Source organism: Pogona vitticeps, chromosome 2, assembly GCF_051106095.1.
Source record: "Pogona vitticeps strain Pit_001003342236 chromosome 2, PviZW2.1, whole genome shotgun sequence".
Classification (NCBI taxonomy): domain Eukaryota; kingdom Metazoa; phylum Chordata; class Lepidosauria; order Squamata; family Agamidae; genus Pogona; species Pogona vitticeps.
Genome location: NC_135784.1, coordinates 16,820,116 through 16,836,573, shown reverse-complemented (window position 1 = coordinate 16,836,573; position 16,458 = coordinate 16,820,116). Strand labels below are relative to the sequence as shown.

Sequence of the window (16,458 nt, the reverse complement as noted above, 5' to 3'; positions counted from 1 at the left end):
CCCACACACACCGCTGAGAAAGAGAAATATATGCCACAGGTCAGGGAATAAAAAGTTTATCCATAGGATTGAAAACAGAAATACCAGAATGCCAGAATGATGGAACGGCCTCACAATCCATGCCACCGAGACCCGAAAGGAATACACAGAATTGTTTCCGAACATCTGAGGGAGGGGGAGGAAAAAAAAAAGATTCCCCCCCCCCCAAAGGCTGGTTCTGAAAGCGGGCTCTTAAAACGCTGAGGCGGCCATGTTTTGCCGCAGCAGCACCAGCTGCTCGAAGAGGTCGTCGGACAACGAGTGTCTTTTCACCGTCGTGAGGCTCTCGCCGGTGCTGAACAGGCGCTCGACGGAGGCGCTGGAGGGCACCCCGGTGTTGTATTGCAGGAAGCAGCGCAGGACGCGAGGAAAGGCATGGAGGGAGGACACCTCCCGGCTGGGGGACTTCAGGTACCGCAAGACTTCCTCGTCGGCCGTATCCACGGCCGACTTCCTGCCACGAGGCTGGATGTTGAAGAAGTCGTCTTCCAGATCGTCCCCTTCTTGGTCTTTCTCCGAAGACCCGTCGCTGTCCTCGGCGACCGTGCCCCGGATCTCGGCTTTCAGAAGGGCTTCCATCATGTACCTAGGAGAGAGCGGGACGCGGTAAGTCCAGAAAAGAAGACTGGAGAGCGTTTCGGCCCCGTGGAATCTCATTTGTGGGGTTCCACAGGGGTTGATTATCTCCCCAATGCTGTTTAACATCTATATGAGGCCGCTGGGTGGGGTCATCAGGGGGTGTGGAGCTCTGTGTCATCAGTACGCTGATGACGCTCAGCTCTACATCTCTTTTCCATCCACCGCAGGAGATGCCGTCCTGTCCCTTCAGCGCTGCCTGGGGGCTGTACTGCGATGGATGCAGGAGAACGGGCTGAGGCTGAACCCGGACAAGACGGAAGTTCTGAGGGTGGGCCCCCCCACAGTTGGGGGTCTGAGAAACTCCCTCTCTTTCGGGGGGGGTGACTCTTCCTGCCAAGGATGGGGTCCGCAGCTTGGGGATCCATCTGGACCCGGCGCTCACTATGGAAACTCAGGTGGCGTCGGTGGTCCGAACCACCTTTTTTCATCTCAGGTGGATAGCCCAGCTGCGGCCCTATCTCGATGTTGGGGCGCTCACTACCTTGGTGCATGGGCTCGTAATCTCAAGATTAGACCTCTAGGAATCTCAAGATTAGACCACTGTAATGCGCTCTACATGAGGATGCCTTTGAAGCTGTTGCGGAAACTCCAGGTGGTGCAGAATGCGGTGGGCAGACTTCTCAGTGGAGTGAAAAAATACTAATATATCTCTCCCACCCTGGCCAAACTGCACTGGCTGCCCATCCATTTCCGCGTTGACTTCAAAGTGTTAATGCTTACATATAAGGCCCTAAATGGTTTAGGGTCTCGATACTTGGCAGAGCGCCTACTCCCACCAAGATCTACCCGTGTCACTCGTACAAGCCAGGAGGTGAGGCTGAGGGGCCTAACGCCGAGGGAGGCCCGGAAGGAAAAGACGAGAAATCGGGCCTTCTCGGCGGTGGCTCCTCGCCTCTGGAATAATCTACCCCCAGAGATTCACGTGGCTCCCTCGATGGGTATCTTTAAAAATCAACTAAAAACATGGATGTTTCGGCAGGCCTCCCCTCCAGCCAATTCCTGATCCCTCATTTTTCTCATCTCCCCATTATTTGTCCCATCTTGTTGAAATGTCTTCCGTTATGTAAAAATTGTTTTTATATATATCCCTATTGTGTATGTTGTTAGCCGCCTAGAGTGGTCTTAACCGACTAGATAGGCGGGATATTAAATAAATAAATAAATAAATAAATAAATAAATAAATAAATAAATAAATAAATAAATAAATAAATAAATAAATAAATAAATAAATTTTTCATCATCATCATTTTGAACTGCAGAACTAGAAGAGACCCGGTGGACCATCATCCTCTTAGAACTGCTGAGCTGGAAGGGACTTTATGGATCATCAGATCCAGCCCGTCAGGGAGGCCCAGAAGGGGAATCGAACTCCCTGTGAGAGGGATGGTATACAAATGGAAAGAACAAATAAACAATAAATGGTAAGAGGAAAATTAAGTGGCCGATGCTGTTCCTGTCAAGAATTTTACTTGTTGCGTTTAAATCATTTTTTTTTTTTTAAACAAGAATTTACAGAGGATGTCACCTCTGAGGTGGGGGTCACCGTTGCCCCCTAGGGCTCTTTTGGGGGGGGCATTTTGAAGCTGCTCAATGGACACTTCTCGAATTGACCGGACTTGTGACGGCTGAGATGATGGGGTTTGGAGTGTCTGGCTGTTGGGGAAAAGCTGTCCTAAACCCTGGAGCCTAAATATGGAATCTTCCACTTCTGGGACCCACTGTCAGCTGCACTTCCCCTGAAACACAAAACCAGGAATATGATTTATTTATTTATTTATTTATTTATTTATAGATTGGCTTTACTTATACCGTAGCCCATCTTTCCCCCTACGAAGGGAGTCAAGGTGGTGTCCAACAGAATGACCAAAGAGGGTAGGTGGGTGTTCGGGGAGAGGCTGCACCTTGTTTTAAAGAAGAAGGGCCATTCCGGAAGCCTTCTAAACAGGACAGTGCTCCTTTTCCCTCAGTATTTGGTATCACAAAAAAAGGGCCGTGTATGGATTTGCCACCCCTTTACTGTATTCCTTGCTTTCCTTGCACGCCTATCAGCTTCATGGGACTCCTGTTGGAGGATCCTGTGGGCACTTAGACGGGCCTTTGTGAAAAAACCCAAGGCGGGTGGGTGGGTACCTCATGCCCACCTTGTTCTGATCCACATGAAGGTATTCTCTTATTACAGAAGGACTGCGGGAAACTGGTTCAAAGTCCCTCTGTGGATGCTGAAAAAAATGTGGAAATATCAAACGCTATACACTCCATGGTCTCTGGCCCTCTCTAGTGACTAGGCCTGGTAAATACACCTTAGAAATATATATACAGTGGTGCCCCGCATAGCGAGGTTAATCCATTCCGGATTAACCTTCGCTATGCGAAAACATCGCTGTACGGGGCAAGGAAAGCCTATTGGAACGCATTAAACAGCTGATCGGCGGCTCCAAAATGGCCACCGGACCGCGAAAACATCGCTGGAGGGGTAAGTTTGGACGCTTATTGGAACGCATTAAACTAAGTTTAATGCGTTCCAATAAGCGTCCAAACTTACCCCTCCAGCGATGTTTTCGCGGTCCGGTGGCTATTTTGGAGCCGCCGATCAGCTGTTCGGCGGCTCCAAAATGGCCGCCGGACGCCCCAATCGTCGCAAAGCGAGTGCGGCGATTGGGGCAGATCCGTATAGCGATCCCCAAAAAGGGATTGCTATACGGATTCTTCGTTATACGGTGCGCTCGTTAAGCGAGGCACACTGTACAGTGCTGCCCTGCTTAACAATTATCCCGCTTGACGATGAATCCGCTTCATGACTATATTTTTGCGATCGCAAAACAATGTTTTAATGGGCTTTTTTCGCTTCCTGACGATCGGTTCCCTACTTCGGGAACCGATTTTCGCTTCATGATGATCAGCAAACAGCTGATCGTTGGGTTTCAAAATAGCCACCGGCTGAAGAAAATGGCCCCCTGCTGTTTTCTAGGATGGATTCCTCGCTTTACAGGCACCGAAAATGGCCACCGTATGGAGGATAGTCGCTGGACGAGCAGGTATTCAGCCCGCTGGAACGCATTGAATGGTTTTCAATGCGTTTCAATGTTTTTTTATTTCATTTGACGACATTTTCGTTCTACAGCGATTTCGCTGGAACGAATTAACATCGTCAAGCGAGGCACCACTGTAAATAGGTATTTGGGGATATTTTTATTTAGTATTTTCAGCCAGCGGATAAGTGAATCAGTGGATAATACAGGGTGCCCTGTATTATTTTACCTGTTGGTCTGTGTCGTTTGGGCGGATTCCAGCCAATCCACTTTGAAACGAGGGTGCAGGCAGGCCGCCAGGAGCAGCTTCTTATCTTCCCAAATTGGGGCGAATCGCTTCCTCAGGGCTTCGCGCACGCCCCTCAGCAGCGGCAGGCCGTAGGTGTACCGGACGGGCTTGTTCTCCAGCCCGTGGAGCTTCCGATCCAGGTTGTACAAGGTGGGCAGCAGGTAGCCCATGAACATGCCGTTCTCCCTCTGCAAGATGTCGAGAGACTGGGCCAGGGGCCCCATCATCTCCGTGTACTCCTGAACCACCAGGCTCTCGGCCGCCGTGATCCGGACCAAGGAGCACTGGTCCATGATGGCGTCCACTTTCAGTGGCACGGTCGAGAGGAGTTCGCTCAGCTGCTTCAGGGCCTCAAAGGTGGAATTCCACCGGGCTTTGTTGGGGATCTTGAGGTAGACGCCGCACTGCTCGTGGATGTACTCCGCGATCTGAGGCGACTGGTTCTGCTTGGACCACAGCTTGCTGCACTTCTCCATCAAAGAACAGAAGAGTTTCCTGAAGGGACCCAGAGGGCTGTTGACAGAGGAGTCAGAGATCATCATCTGAATGTCTTCGGTCGCCACCAGGTTGAGTGTGTGGCTGGCGCACCGCTGGTGAGGCGGCAGGCCGGCGTGTTCCGACTCCGATGCTTCTTCTTCGGCTTTTGGCTGCCCATCCAGGAGCTCGGAAATGGGCACGAACTCCACCTCGGCCGCCTCCTGGTCATCCCCGCCGTCCTCGTCTTCCTCCAGCCCAAGGTCGGCGAGCTCGGATGGCTCTTTGGCTCGGAAGACGTGGAAGGCCTTGGCGAAATTGGCGCCGCTGTCCGTGGTGGTGGAGACCACTTTGTTGTGGATCCGGTACTGCACGTGGACATGGTGCAAGGCTTTGGCGAGGAGGTCGGAGGTGGGGTAACCCCTCAGGCGCCTGCAGGCCAGTGCCCCGAACTCGCGCTTCAGGGTCGTGGGGCAGATCCAGTGGGCAGTCACCCCGAGGAAGCATTTCTTGCCGTCGAGCCAACAGTCGGCAGTGGTGGCCACGTGCTCCACTGCCCCCATCCGGTGCGAGAGGGTCTCCTGCATGCTGGCGGCCCGCTTCTCAATCCTCTCCCTCAGGGTCTTGGCACACATGACGGTGAGGTCTTTGGGTAAGCCCAGGCGAACCAGCCCTACGAAGGAGGCCTTTTCCACGGTCTGGAGAGGCAGCGTCTCCTCCACGATGAAATCCATGATCTTCCGGTCCAGGATCCTCTGAGTGACAGGCTCCCGGCTGGATCCCCACCTCTCGTGGGTCGTCGGCTCCTGCGGCTTTGGCATTTTGGCAGGCGAAGGGTCCTCGTCTTGAGCCGGAGGCTCGTAACGGCCACGTCGGCGGGCTTTCCTGGCCCGTTCGATTTCCCTCAGCTTTTCAGGATGTGCCCTCTGAGGAGGAAAAGGAGGAGGAGGAAAAGCATGGACAGCAGATAAGAAACGTGAAAAAAAACCATACAGTAGTACCTCGACTTACGAACTTAATCCATATTGGAACAGTGTTCGTACATCGAAAAGTTCGTACGTTGAGGCAAACTTTTCCATAGGAATGCACTGAAAACCATTTAATCCGTATCTGCTGTTTTTCATTCATGTGTCGAGGAGCTGTTCGTAGGTAGAGGCATTTGTTCCCATAGGAACTAATGCAAAGCCGGTTAACCTGTACTTTACCACTAGGGGGTGAATTTTTTAAATTTAGGTCAAAAAAGGGGCAGGAAAGGTTATTTTTCTTTTTTCTTTGTAAATCGAGGCTCCGTTTGCAAGTCGAAGCAAGTTTTTGCAAACGGAGCCATTTGTAACTCAAATCGTTCGCAAGTAGGGATGTTCGTAAGTTGAGGTACCACTGTATCTCACCATTTAATTAAAAAATATCTAATAGCCTCGAGGGAAACCGTAAACGAGACTCGTAGGTAAAGTCTCACAGACCAAGAGCCACTTGCCAAGACCATTTTTATCATCCTTCTCACACAAAACATTCTGCAGTACGTTCTCCGGAACCTTCTAAGGTAGGGGTTCCCCAACCCTTGGTCCCCAGAGGTTCTTGGACTACAAATCCCAGAAATCCTGGCCAGCACAGCGAGTGGTGAAGGATTCTGGGAGTTTTTCTGGGAACCCCTGCTGTAAGGGCCACCATGGCCCACACTCACCTCCAAATGTTTCTTCACGTTGGAGGCCGACGTAATGGCCGAGCTGACATGTTTGATCGCCGGGAGGCAGTAATTGCACTGCACCACGACGTTCTTCCCCTTTTGGCGCACAAAGGTGAACGCCTTCTCAAAGCCTGACCACGGCACTTCCTGGCAGGTCGGGGTGGGAAGGATGATCGGCCGCCGCCGCCGGTCCTCGTAGGCCGATTCTTCGGGCGGCTGGACTTCGACAACCATGGGCGATCCTTGGTTGTTCTGGATGACCGGTGGGATCTCAGACCCTAAGGAGCTGGTTCCTGTCTCAGCACCAAAATCGCTGCCTGTGGGAAGAGACGGGACAGAGTCCGTTCACCAGATTTTAAAGCAAAATGTGCTGCTTACAGTAGTCCCTCCCCCTTATCTGCCGATTCACTTATCCACAGTCTGAAAATATTAAAAATATTAAAAGAAAAATCTCTCCCTTTCTCTCTCCCAAACAATGAAATTAGCAGAACTGGCCACTATACTATGTATAACATTCTGTGTTTTTTCAGCATCTGCGGTAGGGCTCGAACCCGATCCCCTGTGGATAGAGCCCCCATAGCACTTTAAGTGTTCTCTGGGTGGTGTCATAACTGAATGATGCACTCTGCCCACTGCCTTCCCAGCAAGGAGTTAGGCAAGCCGCACCGGGTATCTGTCCGAACTTCGGACAATCAAAGGACTGCAGCATCTTACCCAGAAATATGGCTTGCACGTCATCTTCCTTCTTGATTTCTCTGAGCAGCCGCCTCTCCCTGCCACCAGATGGAGAGGGTTCGGCTTCCACGGAACTCCTGGTCGCCTCGTCAAAGTCTGTCAGGATCTAAAAACACAAGGAAGACGCTCTTTAAGAGCTTGAGGGCGAGCCAGAGTTGCTAAGGATCCAGGGCTCACTGGGTCAAGATCCTTTCTGTTTCTGACTGGGGGGCGGGCAGGGTGAGAGTTTCCTCCTCATTAGAAGGAATACTTTAAATGCTCACAACATCTGATTCTCACAGCAGGTTTTCCCTACGTGCGAAAGATCTGCCGGAAGGACATCTCTCTTAACACTCACAGGATTTCAGGGCTATTTCTTAGCTCTTGTGAGCTGTCTTGGGTCCCCGTGGGAAGAAAGACAGCACATGAACAATAAGGCAACATCTCCAGATAAGCTGAAGGCTACCATTTTGGAAGAGGATGTCACGGGGCTCCTTTGGAGAAGACCATTGTATGATTCTGTTGTACTAGTCTTTTAACCCTGTGCAAATACCACGCAAATACCGCCTCACTTCGTCTAGCCCCCTTTCTGAGGGGGCTGGACTACAACGCTCATCATCCCCTTGCAGGAAATCCTTTGCTGGAGTCCACTCGTGATCAGGCTTCTGGGGCCTGTTCTCACCCAGCTATGGACCTCCGCCTGTATTCTGGGAGCAGAAATGTGCAGAATACAGTGGTGCCTTGCAAGACGATTGCGTCGCGGGACGATTAATCCGCAAGACGATTGGGTTTTGCGAGCGCTGTGGCGCTTTGCAAGATGATGTTTTCCATGGACGATTTTCGCAAGACAATGATTTTTCTCCATTGGAACGCATTAAATAGATTTCATTGCATTCCAATGGGGAACCGCGTTTTGCAAGACGATGTTTTTTACGGATGATTTTCGCAAGACGATTTTTTCCCCACTGGAACGCATTAATTAGATTTCAGTGCATTCCACTGGGGAACCACATTTCGCAAGACGATGTTTTCACAAGATGACGTTTTTCGCAGAACAAATTAACATCGTCTTGCGAGGCACCACTGTATTAATCTTCTTTCTCCTGTCTCAGGACCTTATCTCTTAAGATGGCTGCCTTTCCTTTCTCATTATCCTCTGTCCGGTCAAAAGCCTGCTCGGTCCCTCCACTAAGCATATTCCCAACGACATCCGCACTTGTAAATTAAGATTACTGCTCAGAGCCATTCTGCTGCAGGTGGTTACAGGATCTCCCAACGGCCCTCTGAGGTAGACCGGGCTCAGCCCTCCCCCAAATTTCTCCCTCCTAGCTAGAAAGGTCACCTTGGGTCAATTGCACCCACCCTTGCCTTTCTTGGCCAACCTCAAAGGGCTGTTCTGAAGGTAAAAGCTGAGGTGGGGAAAACCACGTTTATTTTCTCGAGCTCCACAGAAGAACGGTGGGGTGTGTAAATGCAAAACATAATAACATCCATTGGATCATACAGACGGCGGTCCGAGGCCTCTCCCAGTAACCTGTTCCTCTCCAGACGTTTCAGACTACAACTCTCATTAATCCCATTGTATGATCAACACTCAAAGATGATATGGGTATCCCACCAGACATTATGGGGAATCTGCTCTAGCTGACAAGTTTTTATGCCATAAGCAGATAATTAGCCATCCATATATTGTCATTCTTTTTCCTGCACACAGACTACCATGCTGCCCCGGTTGAACGCGCTAAAGGTGTCTATGTCTCTTTCCCCACCTCTATTCCTCTTTTTCAGCCATTCCTGCTTCCCAACCCCTTAGAAGAGGTGCTACTTCCCCATGGTTTTCACTCATCCAAATTAAGGACTGGATGAGGCCAGAGGTGAGCGTGGAATTAAAGACCCCAAGTCAGCCCTGCTATTACGGTCGTATCATCAGGGGAGCTGCAAGTAGAAAAAAGCTGGCTGGATAGCTCAATGAGTTGGAGAACTGGCCGAGGAGCCAGAGATTTGGAGAGTTTGATTCCCACTAGTGCATCCCAGAAAATGGACTTGGGCAAGGTGTGTAATCCTAGAACAGCCCCAGAAGAAGGAAAGGCGCTTTTGAAATATAGTTTATGAAGCCCTGAAAAGGTTTGCCTCAAGAGATGTAAAATTTCTGAAAATTTCCATTTTTTTTCCCCCGCAGAGGAAAAAAAGCCAGGAGAAAAAACTTTTTTTCCTGAAAAAAATTGGAAATTTCTGGAAGTTTTCCACCTCTAACTGAAGAGTCTTCAGTAAATTTCAGGTTTTTTTTCTGGGGGAAAAAACCCTATTTTTCCCCCTGGGTTTTTTGTTTGTTTTTGGAACAAATTGGAAATTTCCGAAATTTTACATCATAAGTCAAAATCGACTTGATGACATCCAGGTATTATTATAACAGGATAACGGCTATTATAATAATAATTGATAAGTGCAACTTATCAATTATTATTATAATTTATCAATTATTATAATAATTTCCTAAGGCTGAGAAGTGCAACCCTCACTTCTCAGCCTCAGGAAACTGCATTTAAAACTACATTTAAAAAACAAGAAGACTGCATCCCCAACTGAAAGTAAAACAACAAGACCACATTTAAAAATTAGAGCCCCTTAAAAGCAATTTAGCTACATGACCATTCAAGTTTTAAAAAGTAATGCTTTACTTCCTTGTTTCTCAGAAGGAACTAAAACACACTCATTAGTGACATTTTAAAACCACTTGCTGCTACTATCACCTGATGGGTAGAAAATTTTAGAATTTTTTTTGGTACTGTCTGAAATGTCACATTTTATTTTATAATTGAGTTGAGCTATAGGATTTCTTTTTGTTTGTGAACTGCCCGGAGTGGCCGCAGGCTGTATAGAAATCAATGAAACAAACAAACAAATAAAATGTGACTTTCTCTCATCCACTTTACTGCTACAACACAGCATGAGTCTAAACTGCTATCATTATAATTCCTCATCCATCATTTATAGTAATCATCATGTCCCATCAAGTCAATTCTGATTTATGGTGGCCCTATTTAGGATTTTCCAGGTTCTGAATACACAGGCGTGCATTACCATTCTCTTCCTCTAGGGGCGCTCTGGTACTGTGCAGCTTGCCCAAGGCCACCCAGGCTGGCTCTACTCATAGGAGGCCCAGTGGGGGATTCGAACTCACAACCGCCGACTCATCAGCCAGAGGCCTAACCAACTATGCCTATCCAGCCAGTTAGGCAATTTAGTTACAACCCATACCTTGTTGGCAAACGCCAGAGGAAGAACAACCACACACCCAATGGGCTATTCCGTGTGGGATGTTGCCCTAAAAATTAATTTATCTCTCTAGCATTCCACTTTCTGTTATACCCTTTTTTTCTTCTTCCACGTCACGTCCTTCAGTTTTTCATACTCCTTGAATCGGAGAGGGTGCCGTACCTAAAACAGAAATTAAATTTGGATGAAGGAGGGAAAAAGGAGGAAGCATCATTCAAGGAAATCCAGGCGATACCACAGTTAATGGCCAAAACTGGAATTTCCAGAAAACCCTCACCACCAGCTGTGTCAGCCAGGATTTCTGGGAGTTGCAGTTCAAGAACAGCTGGGTGACCCAAGGTTAGGAACCACTGTCCTAGAAGATGATCAAATTCTTCCTCGTAGGGAATGATAGAACAACTGAGTTGGAACGGGCCTATAAGGCCATTGAGTCCAACCGTTATGTCACTGTGAGTGGCAAACTGCTCCTGATTAAAGACTCCCCTTTTCAATTCTGGAATGCTCACCACTCAAATGTAATGAGATAAAATCACACCCACACATACCAAAATAGGGAAAAAGGAATCTTTAATTGACGACAATGTGCCACCGATAATAATGCCAACCTGCCTGCCAACAGGATTTCAGTCACGAACTCATAAATATTTTTTAAAAACACAACAGTTTGTGAAGTCTGAATGCCCACGTCATTTCTCTTCTGCAAACAAAGCCTTCTAAAGACTTTAAAAAACACCATTTACACTGCATTTTTGCTAGCAAAAAAAAAAATTTGAATAAAAATTTAAAAAGGGCCCTTTAAGTATCTAAAATGTGAATCAATGCAAACAAACAACTGGTGAAGAGATTAGGCTGGGCTGACTGGTAGAAACCTGGGTTCAAATCTCTTTCCTTTCTTGAAGGAAGGAACTATGGGATAATGACTTCCTCGTGGCTTAGCTTCATTTTACAGGCTCACTGGGAGCAAATAAAAAGTGGAGCAAGGCACCCACAGAGAAACCAGCAAACAGAAATTTTGCGCTCCTCGCAACAATAAATAAATGGAGAAATAAACAGTACCTTAGCGAGTATTCCCAGGGTAACTTACTTTGACATGTTTCAGAAAGTTGCTGGAGCTTCGGATGCTTCCCGAGATGGTCTTATTCGGGCATATCCGGCAGTTTGCCGTGAAGTTGTTCCCATCCTCTTTCACGGTGACGTTTTTGTAACAGAATTCGATAATGAAGGTATCCATCACAAAAAAGGATGCGGTGACTTCCACACCGTGTTTTTCTCCGAACACCCAAATCAAGGGATTCAGGCTAGGAAACCCCCCAAGGCTGGCTTGAATTTGCCAGGTGGGCGTTCCCGTGTGCCCGGATTGCAAACCAGAACTTCCAACAGTTTTCTTTTGAGTCCTGTAAGTGGTGAAAATCAGGTTGTAAGAATACCATATTCTGCAAAGCCCTGGCTTTTTCCTAGCTGGGAAAACGGCCCTTTTTTCCGAACCAGGCTGGTTGCGACCATCTGGTGAAGACAGCCTCAAATCAGAAGAAGGAAAAATAAAGAAGAAGTTGGGTTTCAGAATGATGTTGCAGATGGCTTCTGTGTGTCATAGATTTCTGTCCTTTTTTTCCTCCACATGTAGAAATTCTACAAAATTTAACACCAACCTTAAAATACAAATGCAAAAATAGCCGACACCTTTACAGATCACTAAAAAAATCATTGTGGAAAGCTCATATATTGTAGATTGATTTTTTTCGTGGCCCCGAAAGATATTACCTATTTTTTTTTTTGCATTTGTATTTTATTTTGTACTGACCACACACTACCTTTTATTTCAAGAACCATGTAAATCTTTCTTGTCACCTGAAAGTATAATTGTTCCTTCCTGGCAAAGAAAGATCTACAGAGATGCCAATTTTTTTTTAATTCCACCTTGTAAAGGAAAAGCAGAACCCCGAACCACCTCAGTGGTCTGTAAAAAAGTATTAAATATATTTCACACCATGCTAATTTTCAGTTCTTTTTTTGTAAATTTTTTTTTGGCTAGAACAAGGTTTCCTCGAGTAGCCTTTCCAGATTTTTAAAAAATCTGGATGACACATCTTGGGATTTCCATTGGAGATGCAAGAAAATCTTAAAAACGGGTTTATGAAGGCACATAATACCATATTCGTCTCGCTTCTGCTTCGTGCCATGGTGTCACAAAATTTATCATGGGGGGTAAGACAACTGAAAAGTGGATTTCTCAGAATTTCTTGTTTCTCCTAACCCAGTAAATCCAAGAGCTTCTGAAACAAGCAAAATGGATAAAACTATAATATTTCAAGCAGAGGTGGGAGGGAGAACAGCTTGTTATAGCAATCCTTGACAGGAAAATCAAATAAGAGTCAAGGAGAAAATGATGGCGAAAAGGTTCTTGGTTGAAAAATCTTTGGAGGCCAGTAGCACAATAATAGTGTAGGCAGTGGTTCCCAATCTGGATGTTCCTGGACTACAACTCCCAGAAATCTCACAGCTAGTAGCAAAGGCTTCTGGGAGAGTGAGTTCAGGAACATCTGGAAAACTGAGGTTGGGAGCCAATGTCTTAAAGGATGCCTCTTGAAACAAAACGGTCTTGAAGGAAAGATAAACAGCACTAAATCAAAATGTAAGTCTTTCTAGAATGGACTGAAACTCCCAGAAGCCTTCACCACCAGCTGTGCTGGCTAGGGCTTCTGGGCGTTGTAGTCCAAGAACATCTGGACACCCAAAATCGGGAACCATACGTGTGGAGATGGGGGAATTTGTAGACGAATAGAAATACCCCCATTTCTAGTGTAGAGCTTTCCTATCCAGAGTTGGTACAGTGGGGTCTCTACTTAAGAACTTAATCCATATTGGAAGGTGGTTCTCAAGTTGAAAAGTTCTTATGTTGAATCTGCATTTCCCATAGGAATGCATTGAAAACCATTTAATCTGTATCTGCTCTTTTCTGTCCATAGAAACTACAGTACCACCATGATGACGTCCGACCTTTAGTAGAAGAGGGTGAAGCTGGGCCGGATCTGAGTTCAAATCACGAAGACTGGAAGGTTAGGGAGGGCTGTGCTAGAATATTCTAGGCTGAGCAGGAGCAAAAACAAAAAGATTCTTTCCAATCCGTCTCATTGCTTTTTAAAATTTATTTAAAATATTTTTACCCCGCTTTTCTCCTCGAAAAGGACCCAAGGCAACTTACAACAACAAAGGACAATAGTTAAGGAGTTGAAACCAATGAGTCTATAACGGTGGTTAATACCATTAACCACCGTTATAGACCGTTATACAGTGGGGTCTTGACTTAAGAACGGCTTGAGTTAAGAACATTTTGACTTAAGAACCACTCTCATAGGAAAATACTGACTTGACTTACATACTTAGATTTGAGTTAAGAACTGAAAAAGACCACGTGGGAGGCAGGGAAAGTGCAAAATGTGAACTTTCAGTTAACTGTTGGCCAGTGAAAAGGGTGCCTGTCTGCTTCCTCACTCCTCCCAGCGTTTAGAGAGTGGATTGGGAGACAGTCTTCAGACTGCCTGGTACTGTCCTGCCTGGACTGTATTTTCCCTGCCTTCCCTGAACCTTTCTTGACCTAAGAAAAAAAGAAACAAAATATCCCCTCTAGTGGTCGAAGGCGGAATAGCAGCTTCCCATTAGTTTCTATGGACGGAAAAGAGCAGATACGGATCAAATGGTTTTCAATGCATTCCTATGGGAAATGCAGATTTGACCTGAGAACTTTTTGACTTGAGAACCACCTTCCAATACGGATTAAGTTCTCAAGTCAAGACCCCACTGTATACCACAAGCAACGTTATAGACCGTTATATACCACAAGCAATATATCACTGATTATGAGCCATGAACAAGGAGGGCTCTTACATCAATTAAAAGGGAATATTAAGGTCAATAAGTATACAAAAAAATTAAAAATATCACTGTGAGAAGGAAGCACTAAATATGGACATTTATTGTATTTTAACAGACTTTTGTCGTTTTTAGAAATGTTGTAAGCCCCCTTAGGTCCCTTTAAGAGGAGGTGCAGATAAAATGGATGAAAAAAGGAATGGATAAATTACACCTGTAAATTCTACACAAGAAAGAAAACAAAAGACAAAAACAATGTGAGGTTTTCTGAGCATTCATGAATCAAGTCTACTTCCTCAAACATACGACTGTTGGGCAGTCATGTTTTTATATACAGGTATATGGGCCCAGGGCTAGATGGGGAAATTGATAACTGAGGAAAAAAGTGACAATCGTTAGTAAGTAAGTAAGTAAGTAAGTAAGTAAGTAAGTAAGTAAGTAAGTAAGTAAGTAAGTAAGTAAAGTTTTATTATGCGGCCATATACAGTAGTATATTGTGTTTCCCTGAAAATATGACAGGGTCTTATATTAATTTTTCCTCAAAAAAAAAAGAGTACGTCTTATATTAATTTTTCCTCAAAAAAAAAGTACTTAGGGTTTAATTCCAGGGGATTTTTTTTCATGTACCACAATCCACATTTATTCAAATACAGCCATGTCATCTTCTTCTGGTTGCTATACCAGGGTTTCACTTAACTGGGGCTTATTTTTGGGGTAGGGCTTATATTAGGAGCATCCTGAAAATTTATCCTTTGGCTTATTTTCAGGTTAAACAGGGTAGTATAAAATCTTGCTGTAGCGAAGTTCGTAAAGGAATGGGCCACCAGGCTGTTAATAAGACAGCTGTCACAAACGGCAAACTGTGTAAATCAATGTGGCATTTCACACTTAGTTGTAATCTATCTTGTTTTCAATCATGCTTTATGGGTGTGAAAGCTTGACAGGGGAAAAAAATGATTCATTTGAAATGTGGTGCTGGAGGAGAGCTTTGCGGATGGCCCGGACGGCCAGAAACGAGACGGACCGACAAAAGAGTGGGTCCAAAATCAAATCCAGCCGGAACTCTCTCTCTGGAGGCAAAAATGTTGAACCTGAGACTGTCGTCCTTTGGGCACCTCATGAGAAGGCAGGATTCCCTGGAAAAGACCATCATGCTGGGAAAGGTAGATGGCAGCAGGAAAAGAGGAAGACCATACGTGAGATGGACCGACTCCCTCAAGGAAGCCACAAGGCTGGAGTTTGCAAGAGGTGAGCAGGGCTGTTGAAAGCATGATATTGTGAAGGCGGCCATAAGTCAGGGGTGACTTGACAGCACACAACAACAACAACAACAACAACAACAATCTAGGAACCCGGATGCTTGCAGTGACATGCTTGCACAGACTAGAGCAGGGCTACCTCTCCGAAAAACAATATATATAAATTCTGCAGCCGGAGTGGCCCTCCTGATGTGTCTCGTAATTTACAGATCCCTCCATATTTTAACCCAAAAGGCATCTGGAGGGCCATAGTGGCCGACCTTCTCCATCAACCCTGTTATGATCAGAGAGAGGGGCAGGAAATGACTTTTTTTTGGACTACAACTCCCAGGATCCTCTCATCCTGCCCAGCTTTAAAAGCAGCAGCAGAAGAAAAAAAGCCACTATAACTTTTTCCAAAGTCTGCCTTAGGTTGGCCCAGAGCTTTTTCCAGGCACCCCACTCTGGGCTTTGCAAACCACCTTTTAAATAATAATAATAATAATAATACTGTAATAATAAAAAGCCCAGGCGAAGATCCGATCAATAAAATGGAATAAAAAGCCAGATAGGAGCAGAAAAAAAAGGGCATTCAAGAGAGGCATAAAGTTGAGCTCATTCTGATCCAGGAGAGGGAGGAAGAAAAACAACCATCATCATCATTTAGGCAATAAATTGAACCCCAAACTGATAGATAGATAGATAGATAGATAGATAGATAGATAGATAGATAGATAGATAGATAGATAGATAGATAGATAGATAGATAGATAAATAAATAAATAAATAAATAAATAAATAAGAATAAAATAAATAAAAAGAACCCCAAACTGGAGCAGGGGGGAGGACACGACGTATCCAGATGGAGCAAAAGAAATAAAGATATATATATATTTATACAGAAATACCCGTGCCCGATCAAAGCCCTTAATCAGTAGAAATGCAAAATATTTTGCAAAAAAATATGCAAAACTCGGCTTCCCTCCCCCCCGCCTCTTATTTTTTGCTTTAAAAAAAACAACACCCCAATAAAAGTGGAGATCCGACCCGCGCACTTACTAGGGAGTAAATCCCGCAAGCCTCCCAGGGGCTTACTTCCGAGGAGACCCGGCGGCCCCGATCCCCCCTCCCCCCCAAGACGTCTCGCCCGGGCGGTCCTTTTCTGCCTGGGCCTCTTCAAAGAGCCCAAAGCGGCCGGCGCGGGG

General features: G+C 46.0%; 1 protein-coding gene across 1 annotated transcript; it reads right to left on the bottom strand.

Annotated features, from left to right (window-relative positions):
- Positions 1-40: 40 nt before the first annotated feature.
- LOC110069984 (uncharacterized) lies at positions 41-16,458 on the bottom strand. The gene is made up of 7 exons (XM_072988135.2): positions 16,313-16,458; positions 11,230-11,539; positions 10,239-10,307; positions 6,870-6,996; positions 6,153-6,472; positions 3,938-5,397; positions 41-625 (listed from the first exon to the last, which is right to left on the bottom strand). The coding sequence occupies exons 2-7, from the start codon at positions 11,374-11,376 to the stop codon at positions 232-234; spliced, it is 2,517 nt and encodes an 838-aa protein (XP_072844236.2). The 5' UTR covers positions 11,377-11,539; positions 16,313-16,458; the 3' UTR covers positions 41-231.

Bases quoted from the DNA above. Each gene is read 5' to 3' on its own strand.
- LOC110069984 (XM_072988135.2), bottom strand. From the start codon at position 11,376: ATGGATACCTTCATTATCGAATTCTGTTACAAAAACGTCACCGTGAAA. The intron at 10,308-11,229 runs GTAAGTTACCCT...TTTCTGTTTTAG, and splicing joins ACTTTCTGAAACATGTCAAA to GTACGGCACCCTCTCCGATT. The intron at 5,398-6,152 runs GTGAGTGTGGGC...TTTCCTCCTCAG, and splicing joins ACGTGAAGAAACATTTGGAG to AGGGCACATCCTGAAAAGCT.